This window comes from Anolis sagrei, chromosome 5 (genome assembly GCF_037176765.1).
Source record: "Anolis sagrei isolate rAnoSag1 chromosome 5, rAnoSag1.mat, whole genome shotgun sequence".
NCBI classification, from domain to species: Eukaryota; Metazoa; Chordata; class Lepidosauria; order Squamata; family Dactyloidae; genus Anolis; species Anolis sagrei.
Genome location: NC_090025.1, coordinates 131,360,318 through 131,379,361, shown reverse-complemented (window position 1 = coordinate 131,379,361; position 19,044 = coordinate 131,360,318). Strand labels below are relative to the sequence as shown.

General features: G+C 40.5%; 1 protein-coding gene across 1 annotated transcript; it reads left to right on the top strand.

The window, feature by feature from the left end:
• Positions 1-1,405: 1,405 nt before the first annotated feature.
• Positions 1,406-18,794, top strand: CAV2 (caveolin 2). The gene is made up of 3 exons (XM_060777683.2): positions 1,406-1,759; positions 4,020-4,207; positions 15,158-18,794. Exons 1-3 carry the CDS (start codon positions 1,610-1,612, stop codon positions 15,306-15,308), a joined length of 489 nt encoding a protein of 162 aa, XP_060633666.1. The 5' UTR covers positions 1,406-1,609; the 3' UTR covers positions 15,309-18,794.
• The last annotated feature ends 250 nt before the right edge of the window (positions 18,795-19,044 follow it).

The following is a 19,044-nucleotide window of genomic DNA, read 5'->3' as shown; positions in this document are numbered from 1 at the left end:
ATTTTAATGTATTTTTTCAAATTTTTGGCTTTATAAGTCCTTTCCACCGCATTTTTCAGTGGTTTTATGAGTGATGGTGTTGTGTTCAAATTTAATGTCAATTCGTCCAGTGGTTTTTGAGTTATGTTAATCCCACAAACGAACATTACATTTTTATTTATATAGAACAGTGTTTCTCACTGTTCTATATAAATAACCTGGGGGTCGGGACCCCTGGGGGGGGTCGCGAGGGGGTGTCAGAGGGGTCGCCGAAGACCATCAGAAAACACAGTATTTTCTGTTGGTCATGGGGGTCTCTGTGTGGAAAGTCTGGATCAATTCTATCCTTGATGGAGTTCAGAGTGCTCTTTGATTGTAGGTGAACTATAAATCCCAGCAACTACAACTCCCAATATTCTATTTTCCCCAAACTCCACCAGTGTTCACATTTGGGCATATTGAGTGTCTGTGCCAAATTTGGTCCAGATCCATCATTGTTTGATTCCACAGTGCTCTCTGGATGTAGGTGAACTACAACTCCCAAACTCAAGGTCAATGTCCACTAAACCCTTCCAGTATTTTATGTTGGGCATGGGAGCTCTATGTGCCAAGTTTGGTTCAATTCCATTGTTAGTGGAGTTCAGGATGCTCTTTGATTGTATGTGAAACTATAAGTCCCAGCAACTACAACTCCCACATATCAAGTCTATTTTCCCCAAATTTCACCAGTGTTGGCATGTGGGCATAGTTTGGTCCAGATCCATCATTGTTTCAGTCCACAGTGATCTCTGGATGTAGGTAAACTACAATTCCCAAACTCAAGGACAATTCCCACCAAACCCTTCCAGTATTTTCTATTGGTCATGGGAGTTCTGTGTACCAGGTTTGGTTCAATTCCATCGCTGGTAGAGTTCAGAATGCTCTTTGATTGTAGGTGAACTATAAATCCCAAATGTCAAAATCAATCCCACCAGTAGCAACGAAAATAATTCTATGGTTGGGGGTCACCACAGCACGAGGAACTGTATTAAGGGGTTGCAGCATTTGGAAGGTTGAGAAACACTGATATAGAAGATTATTAGAGTTGGAGTTTTACAACGAATGTAGCAGTCTCTGCCAAAGAGTTACCTTACCAAACTACAACTCTCTGGATCCCATGGCAGTTCAGAGGCAGGTATGAAATAAATTATTATTATTATTATTATTATTATTATTATTATTTATGAGAGTTGGAGTTTTACAACTCCTTTGCTAGTTTCCCTTGCTCAATGCCATGACTTTTGCTTGAAACAGGCATCCTTTGGAACCACCTGCCAATGGAAACGGTTCTCGTTGGGTTGCAGATCCCACACTCTTGGGGGAAGTAGTTGTCCCAAAGGCTCTTGTCCCAAAGGCTCTTTCTCTGGCGCATGCGCGGCAGCCAGGCGGGCACAGCGGCGAGTTTCGCCCCGGTCTACCGCTCTGGCTGGCGCTCCGGGGCGCGGTCGAGGAGGCTCCTGCGGAGAGAGAGAGAGAAGCAGGCAGGCAGGCAGGGAGGGTGCAGGGAAGGGAGGGAAGGAAGGAGGCCGCGGGGAAGGGCTGAAGCGGGGAAGGGCATCATCTCCCCGGCCCAAAGGACCATTCGCCGACCATGGGGCTGGAGAAGGAGAAAGCGGACACCAAGATCTTCATGGACGAGGACGACTTCCACCGGAGCGGCAGCCCGGCTTTGTCCGAGTCGGAGAAGAACTCCGAGAAAGCCCCCGACAGGGACCCACGCGGGCTCAACTCGCACCTCAAGGTAAGTAAGCCATTCACCCTTCCTCCTCTCTCCACCTGCTGCCGGCGCAGGCGTGCTGCTTCTTTCCCAACTTCTGGGTCTTTGCGGCTTATAATCTTCCATTTAAGGCCATTTTCTCTCCTATAAGCAGTCGCTGGCATCTTTCTTGTTTTGACTTGAGAGGGATTCGAACCCTGGTGGTTCGATTCAGAGGCCAACGCTCAAACCACTACACCAACCTGCTGCTCTATAGCATACTGCCTCTCTTGGCATCTAAGATACTCCAATTCCACTTCTTGGCCTCGTCCTTCTTTCACAGGGGCTCCAATGCTTCTAAAGTGCTGAATTAATGCAGTTTGACCCCACTTGAACAGCTCTAACTCAAGGCTATTGCATTGGGGGTGGGAAGTCATACTGTACATAGCAGGCATGGGCAAACTTTGGCCCTCCAGGTGTTTTGGACATCACCTCCCACAATTCCTAACAGCCAGTTGCTGGGATTTATAGTTAACAGATGCTGAGATTTATAGTTCACCTACAATCAAAGAGCATTCTGAACTCCACCAACAATAGAATTGGGCCAAACTTGGCACACAGAACCTGCATGACCAACAGGAAATACTGGAAGGGTTTGGTGGGCATTGACCATGACTTTTGGAGTTGTAGTTCACCTACACCCAGAGAGCACTGTGGACTCAAACAATGAGGGATCTGAACCAAACTTGGTACAAATACTCGATATACGCAAATGTGAACACTGTTGGAGTTTGAGGGAAATTAGACCTTGACATTTAGAGTTGTAGTTGCTGGGATTTATATTTCAGCTACAATCAAAGAGCTTTCTGAACCCCAACGATAGAATTGGGCCAAACTTCCCACACAGAACTGCCATGACCAACAGAAAATACTGTGTTTTCTGATAGTCTTTGGAGACCCCTCTGACACCCCCTCGTGACCTCCCATAAGTCCCAACCTCCAGATTGAGAAACACTGAATTAATACAGTTTGACCCCACTTGAACAGCCATGGCTCAAGGCTATTGCATGAGGCGCGGTCATATTGTATATAGCAGGCATAGGCAAACTTCGGCCCTCCAGATGTTTTGGACTTCAACTCCCACAATTCCTAACAGCTGGTAACACCACTTTACTGCCATAGCTCAAGGCTATGGAATACATGGATCTGTAGTTCTACAAGGTCTTTAGCTCTCTCTGCCAAAGAGTGCCCCCAATAATGTAATCCTGCGAATGATTTGGACGCATAGTGTGCATCTTAAGCAGCGGTTCCTCATGTTGTGGTGACCCCCAACCCCCAAAATTATTTTTGTTGCTACTTCATAACTGTAATTTTGCTACTGTTATGAATCATAATATAAATGCCTGATATGCAGGATGTATTTTCATTCACTAGACTACATTTAGCACAAATATCTGATACAGCCAAAGGGATTGCAGGGGATTGATTTTGTCATTTGGGAGTTGTAGTTGATGGGATTTATAGTTAACCTACAACCAAAGAGCATTCTGAACTCCACCAATGATAGAATTGAGCCAAACTTGGCACACAGAACTCCCATGACTAACAGGAAATACTGGAAGGGTTTGGTGGGCATTGACCTTGAGTTCTGGAGTTGTAGTTCACCTATATCCAGAGAGCACTGTGGACTCAAACAATAACCCTAACCTTATATCCCAGAATATCAAGGTGGAAAATCCCACATTATTTGAGTGTGGACTCAGATAACTCAGTTCAAAGGAGATATTGTAGGATTTTCTGCCTTTATATTCTGGGATATAGGGCTGTGTGGAAGGCCCCCCCGGAAACAGGTCTAACATTTGAGACACCAAAATATGTGTTAGCCAGTATTATAGGTGGTCGTGCATTGGGGTGTGGGGAGTACTGTATTTTTGCTACTCAAAGAGAGATATTTGAGTACCAATGTGGTATCTAATTGATGTGAAGATGCTTTCTTTCAGGGTCCTTCCACACAGCCCTATATCCCAGAATATCAAGGCAGAAAATTTCACAATATCTGCTTTGAACTGAGTTATCTGAATCCACACTGCCATATATTCCAGTTCAAAGCAAATAATGTGGGATTTTATTCTGCTATGTGGAAGGGGCCTCAGCTGAGGAAACAGAAGCAACAATTTAACTCCCTGACCCTCCAGCCATCCACTTCCCCACTTCCCCGCTACCCCTTTCATAACTGACCAGTATTTACATTTCAGATCAGAGACTGTGTGTGTTGCTAATAACCCTTCCTGTATTTTCATTCCAGCTGGGATTTGAGGATGTCATCGCAGAGCCTGCCTCCACTCACTCCTTTGATCGCATTTGGATCTGCAGCCATGCTCTCTTTGAGCTGAGCAAGTACTTGATCTACAAGCTCCTGACCCTTGTCCTCGCGGTCCCCTTGGCCCTGGTGGCAGGACTTCTCTTTGCCGTGCTCAGCTGCCTGCACATCTGGTAAGAGCTCTGTCATTGTCTGTCTGCTGGATTGGGACTGTTGTCAACACACAGTGGCTGGTATCCGGTCAGCCATTCCCAACTCGAGTAGACCCATTCAATTGAATGGTGAGTCATCATGTAGGCAAACCCCATCAATTCAATGGGTCTGCTTTAGTCAGGACTAACAACAAAATTTAGAGAAATAGTTGAATCCACTCTGGGATAGGACTTCTGGATCCTTTCATGTTTATAGCGCTATGATTCAACTTTAGCCACTGTAGCAACATTCGGTGATGTTTTGGAATCTGCAATTTAGGGAAGAATATTTATACTTTTCTCTCAAGAGAGCTCTGGTATCACACCATATTACAAATCCCATGATTCTACAGAATGCAGACATGGCAACAAAGTAGAATAACAATGCTATAATTATGTAGTGTGGAAGGGTCAGGTATATTCAGATCTTAAATTTAGATTGATGTCTAAATTGTACTAAGAATGGGAATTATTTGGCTTTATCCATGTTGTCCCTTCCTCCCTCCCTCTCCCCCCCCTCTTTCTATCTCTATCTATCTGTCTATCTATTGCCCCTTCTAAACTGCCATATAATCTAGATTTTCAAAGCAGATAACCTACATTATCTGCTTAGAATTGGATTATATGAGTCTACACTGCCCTATAATCCAGTTCAAAGCAGAAAATCTGGATTTTATATGAAGGTGTATAAGGGACTTTTCTATCCATCTATCTATCTATCCATCTATCTATCTAATTCTCAGAGCCCAGGGCTGTTCATGTTTAATTGGCCTACTGGGTTCAGTGGAACTGACTTTCATATGAATACACCAAGCCTTGCAGCCCAAATGTGCAAACTACTGTGCACTCATTCATTCCCTTGTGTGTGTTATCATACTGTACTAAAATTTCAGTTGACACAATTAGAAGTAAAGCCGAATTCATTCATGCCCGTATTTCATTCAGCTTCTCCACATGATAACTAACCATTGTGCAGGTCTGATCCTTTAAAAAGCATTGATTTTGTGTGAGTTTCTGTTTTGTGACAACCACACCAATCATTTCAGTTTCAATGATCATTTTGATTGCAGCCATCAAGGGATAAATATGCACGTGCAAGCCAGCTTGGGTCCCACAGAACTCAATGGGTTTTGGGGGCAAGATTTGCTCAGAGGAAGTTTGCCTTTGCCTTCATCTGAAAGTGAGCATGTGACTTGTCCAAAGTCATCCAATAGGTTTTCATGGCTGAGGAGCAATTAAAACACTGGTCTTCAGCATCCAGTCCAATACTCATCTCACTAATATCAGTTATCACAGTAAAATACATTGTTAATAGCTGCAGTCAGCTATCTTTTCAGCACTGCATCACTATGCATAACTTGAAGAGTGATTTGGCCTTGTTTGCCGTATAGATAGCGGCCCCTCTAGTTCCACAGGATCTGCAATTTCCAGCAATCGCGTAACATCCTACATTAATAACTGTTGGGAGCATGAATGCAGACACATTTCACCACCATTTAATAATATGAAGCATTATTGTCCACATTTTTTTTTCGTATCTATATCACAGTGGTGACCAACCTGTGGTCCGTGGACCACCAGTGAGCCGCAAGAACTGTTGCCACGAAACCCTCATAGTGCCGAGACAACAGAGATGTTGGGAAGGGAGAGGCTAACTGCCCATGAAATATTACTACGACCACATCAGCTCCAGATTATTAAATATGGTTTTCTGTGGGTGAGCAGATGGCATATGTTCTGAATCAGAAAATAGGCCTGATGACGTCTGTCCAATGTTTTCTGAATCAGCACCCTAAATAACCAAACCAAATCTAAAGTTGACTAAAACTTGATTTGTAACCCTTTTGGTACTAATGTTGGAGAGTAGTCCCTGGTCAAAGTGGTCCCTGGTCAAAAAAAATGTTGGGAACCACTGCTATATCAAGTCCTGCAACCAAACCCCTGCAGATATAGAGGACATCATAAGTTCAGCTCTTGTGCAATAAACAGGTGTATGAATGTGGGAGAGAGCAAGGGAGTAAAGGTGGTTGCTATTTGTAGTAAAATGCTTGTTAATGCCACACTGTTGGAAAGTATCCATTGGAGCTGTGTTCTAGTTGCATGCATTAGTAGTAACCCCTTGAACATGTATCTGTATATATGGTAGCAGCATGCAACGAGTCTCTTTGTCAGGAGTTGCCATTGGTATGAGTATTCAAGATGTCACCATCCTCAGGAACCAAAATAGACAACCAATCAGGAGGTAACACAGGAAGTACTTCATAAGGAAAAGCTGTTGGTTCTTGGAGCTTCCATTTTGTGCATTGGCTTCTATGCCCCTTGTGCTGATCCTGCTCATCCATTTCACACAGCATTGTTTGCAAGATATATCAAATGCATTTAGGCACCACCCCTATTACCCACCAAAGCACAATGCTTGCTGGAGAGATCCAGAACTGGCACCATTCCATGCATTCATAGCCGAGTAAAGCTGTATCCCATGTTAGCTTGTTCCTAATTTAATTGTTTGTTGTTTGGAACACTTTGTTTGAGGTCCTTTTCATCACGTAGTGTATGACATATTTCATTGCTGTTTTACCCTAAAGATGTCAGATTTTCTCTGATCTTGGAAGTTATGTAGAGTCAGCCCATGTTAGCACTTGCGTGAGAGACCACCAATGAATCCCAGGTGCTATAGGCTATATTTCAGAGAAAGGAACTGACAAAACCACCTATGGAATGCATGGGGTCATCATAATCAGCAGGCAACTTGAAGGTGCATACACATATACTATTCCTTCGAGGGAATGGCAGACTTTGTCCAGAAATTATGTCAGACCCCTTGATGTAGTTGCCACGATTAGTCTCCTTTACATGCTCAAAACCACTCTGCAGGTTATTTTTTTTCTTGAAAGTAGAACAAGTAGATTTCACATCAACATTAACATCAGGTGGCTGACACGGTTCAACCTTTTTGTGTATGGAAAGGGCAGGGCTTTTGAAAAATTACTCTTAACAAGCCAAAATAAAGCTCATATTGTACAAAATGTCTCCTTCACTTTTGTGATTTTTGTTTATTGTATCAAGAGCAACGTCCTTTTCCATAACTGAAAACTTTTATGGGGATGGGAAGGGCAGGGCAAAAATGCCTCAATTCCTAGGGTAGAAGAAAAGATTATTAAACAAACAAATTTGAAAAGTTGAAAATAGCATTCATTATCCTTGGTCATATATTTTGCACAATCCTTGCTTTTGTCTGACTTAACATTAAGGAAGACACTGAGTTAGGGAAGCTAAAGGGATCCTAGTTTTAATTCATTAACAGAAAGGCCAACAATGCCTTTCACAAGAGGCAAATGTTTAATGAAGGCTTATCGAAGCAGACAAGAAGTACATAAGAGGGAAGAGCATCAGAGGAAAGATATTCACCACTGAAAAATAGCTTATCTGCTATAGCACCTAAAACATACCATGCAATCATCAGCCACAAATGGATAAAGAAGGCATCTTCCAGGGGTTCACACTGTTCCCAGCATTATTCCTACCATTGAAGAGATTCTTATCTCTTTCCAAATGCTCTGAATCTTAGTTTGTATCAGGATTTTCTATACATCTGAAAACATACGTGTCTTAAAAGTCCAGCCTTAAGGGTGGACCCTGTGTTGACTTGAAAGGTGAAGATTAGAGTAACCCACCCCTGGTGGCTCCACCCCTAAAAATACTGTTCGCTGATGGTTTAGTCCAAGCTTTAAAGCAGCTTTCCAAGTACTGAATATGTATTGTGGAAAAGTTCAGCACCCAGTGGATATCTATTTACAGTTCAGACTAAAACCATAGTGGATGTGCAACCCCACTTAAATTGGAACCATTGGCCAACACTGCCTTCATCCAAAACTCCATATATTGGATGATGTTCTAAAGCAGGAGATGGCTGTTATAGATACTATAGGTACTTATCAGAGATCAGTAGTTCTCAACCCGTGGGTCCCCAGATGTTTTGGGCTTCAACTCCCAGAAATCCTAACAGCTGGTAAACTGGCTGGGATTTCTGGGAGTTTTAAGCCAAAACACCTGGGGACCTACGGGTTGAGAATCACTTTCATAGATCTTTCTGGCCCCTCACATCATATATTGGACTATACATAAACACATTTGGGTTACTCTTCTAAGCCTTTGGTTGAGTCATGTTCAGTCTTTGGACCTGAACTTCCAAAATTTGCAGCATAGCCAATTGTGAGGGATCCTATGAAACCAAACATTGAAATCCACTGGCCCTAGTGCATGAATGTCACTAACAATAAGGCCAATGTAAACCATTGATACAGGTTATTTTAATGTTTTCATATATTTATGGTTTTATGTCCTGGCATTGAATGTTTGCCATATATATATGTTGTGCTCCGCCCTAAGTCCCCTGCAGGATGAGAAGGGCAGAATAAAAATGTTTTAAATAAATAAATAATAAATTGAGGCATGGACTCCTTACACAAGGAGAGCTAAACATTTATATCTGTGCAATAATGATAGACATCGGCCATGGTTCAATAAGTGCCAATATGGGTGGATGCACATATAGTTGCACAGATTGCCTGTCAGTAGTGGTTTTGCCTTTCACTTGAAACTGTGATCCCAAACTTTGGTCATCCAGATGTTTTGAATTTCAGCACCCCAAAGCCACAGCCAGCTTAGCTAACACAGTAAGAAATTGTGGAAGCTGAAGTTTAAAACATCTGGAAGACCAAAGTTTGGGAACCACTGGTTGAAGTATACAAAGATGGACTGCAAAAAACAAGAGAATACTAAAGAACAGCAGTATCGAAAAATCCAGGAGATCTTTCCTGGGGTTGAAAGCTAGTCATCCTTTTGGAAGAATTTCCACAATTGGGACATCCCATCACTGAAAAGGCTCTTGGTGACTCTTCATTGCCTTGATTCATAGAACAAACTAAAGTAGAGATGCTAATAACATCTTGCAAATAAAGGCCGATATGCTCAAATGCACAATTCCTGGATGCCCTTGGTTTAGGGTTCAGATGTTTGAAAAATTTAAAAGATTGCATGAACCAATTTTTCCATCCATAGGAGGAAAATAGTTGTGGTCACTTAATGTCTTGAGTATCCTGGTTTCCACTTTATGACTTCCCAACCCCCTTTGCAAAGGAGCAGTCTTTATTCAAAACTGTGGAGGTGGACTCGTGGGGCTATTGTTCTGTTTTCCTGTGGAATCCCTTCAGTTTGGGAGTGTGCAACTGCTGCTTGTTTTGAGGGCAGGGAGTGAATTCCATTCAAACGCTCCCAGTGTCCTTTGGGGAAAAGCCAAAGCAACTCCAGTGGTGTAGGGATTGCTCGATTCCCCCCTCCACCACAGCTCTGCCCCTGCACCGCCTCCACCGGTTCCCTAAGAGGGTGTAATTCCAGCCACAATATTTTGTTTCTTTGGTTTAAAAAATAGAGGGCCTGTTTATTAACTTGCCTGAGAGCCCTGTGTGTTGAGAGGCTAAATTCCATCTTGTGTGTAGAGACGCGTTTTGCAAAGCCTCCATTAGGAAGCCTTGCTGGAGTGCCAACAGAGAGGAGTTGTTACAGTGTTAGCATGCCAAAAATCCACATAAGAACTTGACCTCACATTCCTTCTGCATCCAGAACTCTCCGTGAGGAGAGGAGCCCTTGTGTACCCATGTTGGAGAGCAGGGTTTTACCTCTCCACTGCCTCAACTTTGCATATATACAAAATTTTCTTCATCCTAGTACAAAACAAATTACAGATTTTTTGTAAAAAAAAAAAATATGGGGAGGAGGTTATAAAATTCACTCTGTGTGTGTTGAAAGCTTTTGTCACTTTTCGCTTACTTTTGACCTTTTCCTCTTGCAGGCTTTGTTAAACTGGTGGCCATAGTTACACTATCTGTTAGGTATGAAACAACAATTTGAACCCATGCCAGTACCACCCAGCAGTTCACTGAACTCTTTTCAGACTTGTTAAGGAATGGGTTGCCACTCTACATTCTTCTATTGCTTACATGGAGCTCTGTCCTTTCATTTGGCTGCACACTTAAGAGGAAGAAATAACAATAAATACATTATTTACTTAAGTTTTACAGTAGAGCCTTGCAGCAAAAGTTTGCCTGTATGGATATGATGTACTGACTCACAATCAGCATCTCCAAGTGATGCATGATAAATTCAGCCGGTAACCATAGAGATCAGTCTGGCTTGAGCTTCTGAGTTATAAACAATCTTGTTTATGTTTATCTTAGAATGAAGCTCGGTGAACAGTGTGTTTTTTCTTATTTTGGTATGTGTGTAATGGTATCATAGAAAATGTTATGGGTCCTCTGACTTAGCATGGGCTCCTCAACTTATCAGGAGACCTTATTCATAAATAAGTATTGTTTTAGGTTTTTAGTTACTTGCTTGTAGCAAGAATTGTTTTGAAATAAAACTAAAGGCATGGAAGCTATATGAAAATTTGGGTGCTGCTTTTTAACATAAGCTACAAATAACTGATGTGCCATTTGTTAGTCTACTAGTAGTACAATAGTTGTGTTTACCATATATAGCTTCTCACTCTAGATCAGGCACGGGCAAACTTTGGCCCTCCAGGTGTTTTGGACCTCAACTCCCACAAATCCTTACATGTACCGAACATTGGATCCAAATCTAATGCCAAAATTGGAGGAACCTTGGAGGAAAGTTGGCTACGTTGCAATGAACTGTGTGAAATCTTCTGCAGAAGATTTATACTTAGGACATTCTATTTAATGCTACCATTTGTTCACTTATAGATTCACTTTAGGTCCTAAACTTTTGGGGTTCTGTCTGTAATATCCTAATGGTCATTTTCCTCCTTTATTTCTCATCATGATGAGTGTTTATGAAATTATATTTTTGGTTACCTGTTTTTCACCAGCAGAACGGTCTGGTTCAAGCAAGAGGAAAAGGTCAAGTAAAACGATGTGATATTTCAGATCGAACTCCTAAATCATTTAGAGCACTGCTTCTTAAATGGTGGGTCCTGCCCCCAAGTGGTGCCCTTAGGTCAACTTTAAAAGTTTGCTGAAGGTCACCTAAAAATGTACACAAATCTGGTAGCAACAACATACAGAATTTACAGTGGACTCTGCAGAAAATGCTTTAGCTGTACTTCATAAGAAGGAAAATAAGCCTGTTTAGCTAGCCTAGCAAATGCTAATTTATTTTCAGTATATGTTTGATATTTATACCTATTTTATATATATCTGTACACTCAGGGTTACATACAAAATGTATTGGGTGGAAAGGAATCATGAGTGAAAAAGGTTTAAGAAGTCCTGAACAAAGATATGACATTTGTAGGTCAAGATACTATACACTTTTAGTTGTGTGTGAACATATATCATTGTAGTTAAACTGGATCTCTCTCCATTGCACAAGTTGTGCAAAAGATGCAGAATCCTTGAGCTCACCTGTTAAATAGCTCTCAACCACTTTGAGAGAGTTGTGTGATCTGGTGGGAGAGGAAGAGGCCAAAGTATCTTCTTCAGCCAACCCAACTGTACATGTCTAAATATGGATTCAGCTCAAAGCCTACATTGTTTTCTGTTCAAGTGAAGAAGAAAGGAAACATTAAAAATCCAACCCATTCTCTTTCAAACCCCAGCAAGCTGCTAGCATGAAAGTGTTATATTTTGAACCATATAACTCTCTGATTCTGCTATTCTGGCTGAGGGTTTAGGGTGGGAGGTCAGTCCAGAAAAGTAAATTTCTAACCTCTGCATCAGGGTAAACTGGCTGAGAGTGCCAAATAGGTGCATCAACAGCACATTGTTATGGCTGAAGTTTGAATTGTTAAGTGGCTCAATGTGGGATCTGAAATACCTTATGTTCTGAAAAGGCCTCCCACAGTCACAATTCAGAGTGGAGTAGAATATTCTTCCTGGTCCTTTGTTTATGTTCTCGAATTGTACTCAGGATTAATCTGCATAATGTAGTTTAAAAACCATGCCAGGAAAATTAAAGCTCAACATCTTCCTTTCATATTGGAGCCAGCATAGCATATAGTATCTTTGCTGTTCCACCCAGAATCACATGTGGCAATCCTTCTCATGTGTGTTGTATGAGGAGGATTACTTGGCGCTTTGCTCTGCCCTGTTTTTAGACCACAGATTTTTCACACACTGATTATAAGGCTAGATTAAATTGATAACAAGTACTATTCACTCGTCTCCTGGTTAAGGTATGTATACATAAAACTGTTGAGTATTTACTACCAATCTTGCTTTTTTACTTACTTATTCCCAATCATTATGTCATCAATCATGTTACCATGCAAGGTACTTTTCAGGACCAATTAAATATAGATAGTTAATGTGCTATCTATTTTTCCCCAATATACTTTTGCTAGTTTAGCAAACTGTTAGAATTTAGGGAGAATCTTGTGACATCTTACATAGCTATGGCTCTTTGGTTCCACTCTTAACTCTTAGGACCTGATACTATGAATCCTGGGATTTGAAGTTTGGTCAGAAATTGGAGTTTTGTGCTAGTGAACACAATGTTGGCATTCAGAAGTGGACCTCAGAAAGCATTGTAAATACATCAAAAATTACAAATCCTATGATCCCAGGAGCAGTTATGACAGTTGAAGTGATATCAAGCATCTGTGTGTAATATAAATATAGTCTTAGGTAGCCATTCTTACAGTGGATTCAGGTTTTCTATTGCATGTACTGCATGAACTACGGGTGTTGAATATTCCCAAACAGCAACCTGGTATTGATTTCAGTAAAGGCCTTTACAGTTCCCTTGGTTCACAGGACTATATTAAAAATGATAATACTGACTGTGACATTCTCAATCACTGAAGGAACATATGAAGATGCTGAGCATCAAGTCAGTCTATTTCACCATTTACTAGCATCAATCCTCCTGGAACTTTTCCTTCAACTGCAATCTACCTAAATCTTTTTCTTCGAGTGTGGTCTGGTTGGAGATGAATATTTATCAAGCTGTACAACAATAAAAATTTCCATAGAGAAACAGACATGTTGAATGCATTGAGAATATTCTTAGTGTCATGCTGAAACTCTATATTCAGATTATTAATTTTTTGGTCGTGTCAGGAGCGACTTGAGAAACTGCAAGTCGCTTCTGGTGTGAGAGAACTGGCCATCTGCAAGGACATTGCCCAGGGGACGCCTGGATGATTTGATGTTTTTATCATCCTTGTGGGAGGCTTCTCTCATGTCCCCGCATGAGGAGCTGGAGTTGATAGAGGGAGCTCATCCGCCTCTTCCCGGATTCGATTACAATAAGGAACCAGGACACGGATGGGTCTGTGGTCCATGGAAACTTCAAAATGGTGGATAAGATGAAAGAGCTTGCTGTTCTTAAACATGATCTTAAATTGTTTTTTAACATAGTGCCAAATTTGTAAACAGACATACTTCAATGATTGACTCTTTGAAATGTATAGACTAGGTTTCATTTCTAAAATTTTGTTAGGTGTGCTACAAATAACAAGACTGGAACTCTGAGCACTAGGACTAAGCTCCAGTGTAAACAATTAGAATAATTATTATAATTGTGTTTTAATCTTTGTGTTGTGTATTTTCATATGCATTTTATAGAAATAGATGTTAATATGGGTATTTAGAATATTATTTAGGATGTTATCTGTTTTTAGCTGTTTATCTATGTTGTAACCCACTTTAAGCCATTAGGAAAGGAGAGGAAGAAATGTATTATTATTACTAGTAGTAGTACTATTACTATTATTACCCAAAAATATATATTTGCACAAATTAACTGTTCAAAATTTACACAATCTGTTTTAAAAATGTTTTAAACCTATTGTAATATCTCCTGAGACTGTTTGTGAAAAAAAATTAAAAACATCCCAGGTTGGGGGAGAAAGGTATACTAATACTTGTTTATCATCATCACCACCACGATTGGGAGCTTAAGGTAAAGATAAAGATTTTCCCTTGACATTAAGTCTAGTCATGTCTGACTCTGAAGGGGTGGTACTCATCTCAATTTCTAAGACGAAGAGCCAGCATTATTCATAGACACCTCCAAGGTCATGTGGCCAGCATGACAGCATGGGGCGCCATTACCTTCCCGCTGGAGCAGTACCTATTACTCTATTCACATTTGCATGTTTTCAAACTGCTAGATTGACAGAAGCTGGGACTAACGGTGGGAGCTCACCTTGCTCCCCGGATTCAAACTGCCGACCTTTTGGTGAGCAAGTTCAGCAGCTCAGTGGTTTAACCCGCTGTGCCACCAGGAGCTCTAATTGGGAGTTTAACTTCCCAATATCTTTTTTTTTAAATCCATTCTTTATCACAGAGGCAGTGCATTATAGCTCTTCAGATGTTTCTTAACTGTGGTCCCCATCAACCTTTGCTAGCATAGCAGATGAAACGAGATAGGAATTGATGTCCAAAAACAGTTGGAGGGCAGTTGCCAAACTCTTTTTTCTGATGTAATCGAAATGCAATTTACTCCTGAGTAAACGTTTGTGCCATAAGGCTGCAATACGTTGTTGCAGACTAGTGATTAGCCTTTATAGGCAGTTGCCTTTCTGTAGACTTAAAAGTCCAACTTCATCTTATTTGATGTGCTACATACACCTCTAACACATCCTGGGGCTCTTTCATATCATACAGTTATAGCTATGAATCCACTTATGTAGAACCCAGGATTCCATAGGATGTCACCATGGCAGTCAAAGTAGAAACATAGCATTATAATTCTGTAATGTGAAATGGCCTCAAATAAAAGTGAGGCATCAAGCTGACAAATAAACATTACATTGGTGGCATGTAATAGCAGTAAGAGTACAGATAATAAATGACAGAACAATAATAGTTTGACTTAACAATGGGAGAATCACGCTGGATTTAATGAGGCAGTGGTTCAAAATTTCACCCAAATTATCTAAACTTTTTTTTGTCTTCTCTTTTGTAGGATTGTGGTGCCCTTCATAAAGTCTTGCTTGATGGTCTTGCCCTCTATACAGGCTGTGTGGAAGAGCATGACAGACCTTTTGGTTGCACCTGTATGTCGCAGCATAGGAAAGTGTTTCTCTGGAATCAACATACGCCTGGACCAAGAGTGAACATCTGGGATTTGACACGTCTCTGGTTTTCAGTCAAGTTAAACTTCCTTGCTGACATAGCATGAAGATACTTACGCGTTCATTCCAAAACTACTACTGTTTAAATGGCTGGCTGCTTGGTTTTTCTTCAGTTGGGTTGCACTGTTTTCTAGAAAGGAAGCTTGCTCTGGGGATGGGGAGGAATTGTTTGAGAAAAACTAGTCTTATTTCTAACTGAAAAATAACAAGCTATGTTTGGCAACACTATATTTAATGGTACTATACATTGTCTGGTTCTCACAGATGAGTCTTTGAGGACATTCATGAATGAACACATCAAATATGATTGCTTAGAAATAGCCCTTGTAGTATAAAGCTACAATGAAGTATGATTATGGGAACTTGCCGTGTGCTGTATTCAGATCTGTTGAGGTGCCCAGTTTTCTTGAAAGTTATGCCAGCATTTTATCTATATCTCAATGCTACAGATATATGAATGCATCCAAAATACAGATGATCACTATTGGGAACCTTCCTCATGTGAATTCTAGTGGTCATCTTTACCACTTCCCTCAGTAGCTGGTTTCCTATATAATCCTATCAGCTTGTTGCATAACCTATTAGTATTTTTATGCACCTGGTATCTACAGTGTTCCAAATCCAGTGATTTCTAATTGCAAGGGATCCTCAGAATACTAGGTTCAGTCCATGGGCAGCTATAATGTAGTCAATACTGGGAGCTAAGGACTTGAGCTATCGCTAAGATTTGAGCAGGAACCTAGAATGCATTTGTTGCATTGATCAGTCATGGGTGGAAACTTAGGCTGATATTTTGAGTAGGCCTAACTAATCCAGAAGTTTCATGCTGCTTGCCAATCACAGAGACCAATGCTGTGTTTCCCTTCTTCATTCCCATGTTGAACGAAGGCTATAGGACAATGGTGGTCAACTGTGTGGGGAAAGGAGACAATTATCCCCATATTATGCATGAGCAGCAAACACACTACACACAGGAAGCCCTAATATCTCCTACCTTCTGCAATTCTTCTCAAAATGGCAACAGGAATGACATCACAAATTCTGACATCATTTTGAGATGGAAGGTAGTACAAGTTTCTAGAGTGACTATGAAAATGAAGTGTTATATTTCTGTATGTTTTCATGCCTTTGGGAGGAGGCTTTGCTTTGGGAGCAAAACATGCCTGGAAATTTGGGGGACTTTGGTGGGGGTCCAAGGGCCACAAGAACAGGGTCTAGGAAATACGCTTTGCCACCCTTCTATGGGACCTATGCACAGATATTCCTGGGTGGTATATTAGACTAAGGTCCAGTCCTAGCTTGAAGAGTTCTTGTTCATGCCCTGGAATTTCTGGCAAAAAAGGAGCTCAATCATACAAGCATTAAGCACATGTGAAGATCTCCTCCTAAAAGAAGAATGCGTGTAACCTCTTGCCTTTCATCCAAGTGAACAGAGAAGCCTTTTCAGTAACCACATGGTTTTTGGCAGGACGTAGGGTGACAAATCACCACCCCTCAGGCACTTAACATAACTCTGACCCATCATTGCTTCATTCAGAAAGGTGTGTTTCTTTCAGGCATCTTTTTGATCTTCATTCTGTATCTTGAAACTGTATGCATTTCTGCGAGGGATATGAATGCAGAGTTCCACTACGCAAAACTGTGTGAAGAAAAGGAAACCATTAAATACTTCTCTCTTTTGCATTTCAAATTCTTAAGAACCTGAAGCATGGAAAAAAAAAAACAATGTTACTACAAAACAAGGTGTTGGTATGGAGCAAGAAGTAAATCCTGAGGCTTTATTTAATGAGCCCTCTGACTTGGTTGTATATACATTTTTTTCAATGTAAATGAACTTGGATGGGTTACTTTGAAGCATGGATTATTTTTACACTCTTGGTGTACTTGGCAAGTGGGCTGCTCCAGCTAATTTCCCACTCAGATGATCTGACACTGGGCATAGAAAAGCTGTACCATGAGCATAAGCCTTCAAAGTTTTCTACACAGGAAGAAATTAGGATCTTTTGAATTATGGTATATACTCATGTATAAATGGACAGTAAACTGAGGGTAGATTTTGGTGCCAAAATTATTTATATAACCCATGGATAAACCAAGAGTTGTTCTGCAGAGAGGGGAAAGCACCAACTGCCCAAGTCACTGCCATCATTTTCTTACCCAGGATTTCTCAAAAAGGCCAGAAGTAGCACCACAGTGGAGATAGTAAAAGAGGCCAGTTCTTCCTTTCAGTTCTCTTGGGACAGAATGAGCTCTCGTCTTTCACACTTGAACCAGAGGTGATGGTTCCTTCTTTGATGAAATACAATGCTAACTTTGGCATGAGTTTTGGGGGTTTGTTTTTTTATTAAAGTTTCTAGACATGTACATGAGAATATACGGTATCAACGATTCAGTGCAAGATCCTTTTGTTTCTCAGAGACTACAATATCCCATGTGGAATTATATGCTATCAGTGTCTGATCTCAGCAGATCTTCTACAGGTGAATAGCCTCTGTTCCTGGTATATGCAGTTTCCATGTGCAAAGGATTTGTCATTTATGGGAACTTGCGTATCTACAGAGTAAGGACAATGAATGTCAAAATGACTGGCTTTTGTTGTTTAGATCAGTGTTTCTTGGGCTACTGGTTTATGGGATCAGCAGTCCCTTATCTCCCGCAATAGGGGATCAGCAGTTCCCCAGCCCCCACAAAATGCCATTGAGTTCCTTTGGCCAGAGACCCGCACCAGTCCAAGGACCACTTTTTGAGTGGCACTGATCTAGATTACGCAAAACATCAACTGAAAGGCCTGTTTGTATTTCAAAGCAAAGCAAAGCAAACCAAAGACATTGTACAATTCCAATTTAATATCTAAATATTGTAATACAGCTATGCAACAGATTCCAAATTCAGTATGTATGTATTTTTAAAATTATTTTTATTAAAATTGTCTACATAATTTTCAGAATTTTATGCTTTTTGTACGTGCCATAATCACATAAATAAAACTTTTGCTGACACTTTCAGCTGGTGGGATGCTCTCTTATAAAAAGAAACAGGAACATTAGGAAATCCTGCTCTTGAGTCTCGCAACTATATTAGTTTAGAAACTAACACAAAAAGTCAACTTTCCATACATTTAAAAAAGATTTGTGGCTTTAATAGGCATGTCATGAAACATGCATTTGGAACTTCCATTCATTTGATCCTTCTGATTTAAGTTAGTACTTTTTTGTCAAAGATGTCAGTGTGCTGCAAATTAAAATACTTTCTTCAAAGTGTTACCACTTTAATTGAATTTTTTTTTTAGATTTTTTTCAAATATGAAAACAAAAAAATAATTCCAAGGACTCGGTCCAGAGTTATGTATTAATAAGTCATGTTTCTATTTGACTTCTCTGAATCAAGTCAGAAACCTTGCTCCTGAATTCAAGGATGTGAACAATCTATCAAAGGACAAAATAATAAAGTAAGATTCTTGGTGTGTTATTATTGTTGCAGTTGTTTTTAATGCAGAGAGTTGCTATCTTTGAGAGAGATTCATCAGTTTTTTGCTTGTAAAATTAAATAAATTGGAATATATTTAGGATGCCAGATTTGCAATTATATATGCACCTGCCTGGGAATACATTTGAACTCAGAAGAGCTTCCTTCTTAATAAATATGCAAGGTCTATGACACGTAATTGCATAAATTTCAGAGGATTTAATTGTGCACACAGTTCACATTAGTAAATAAA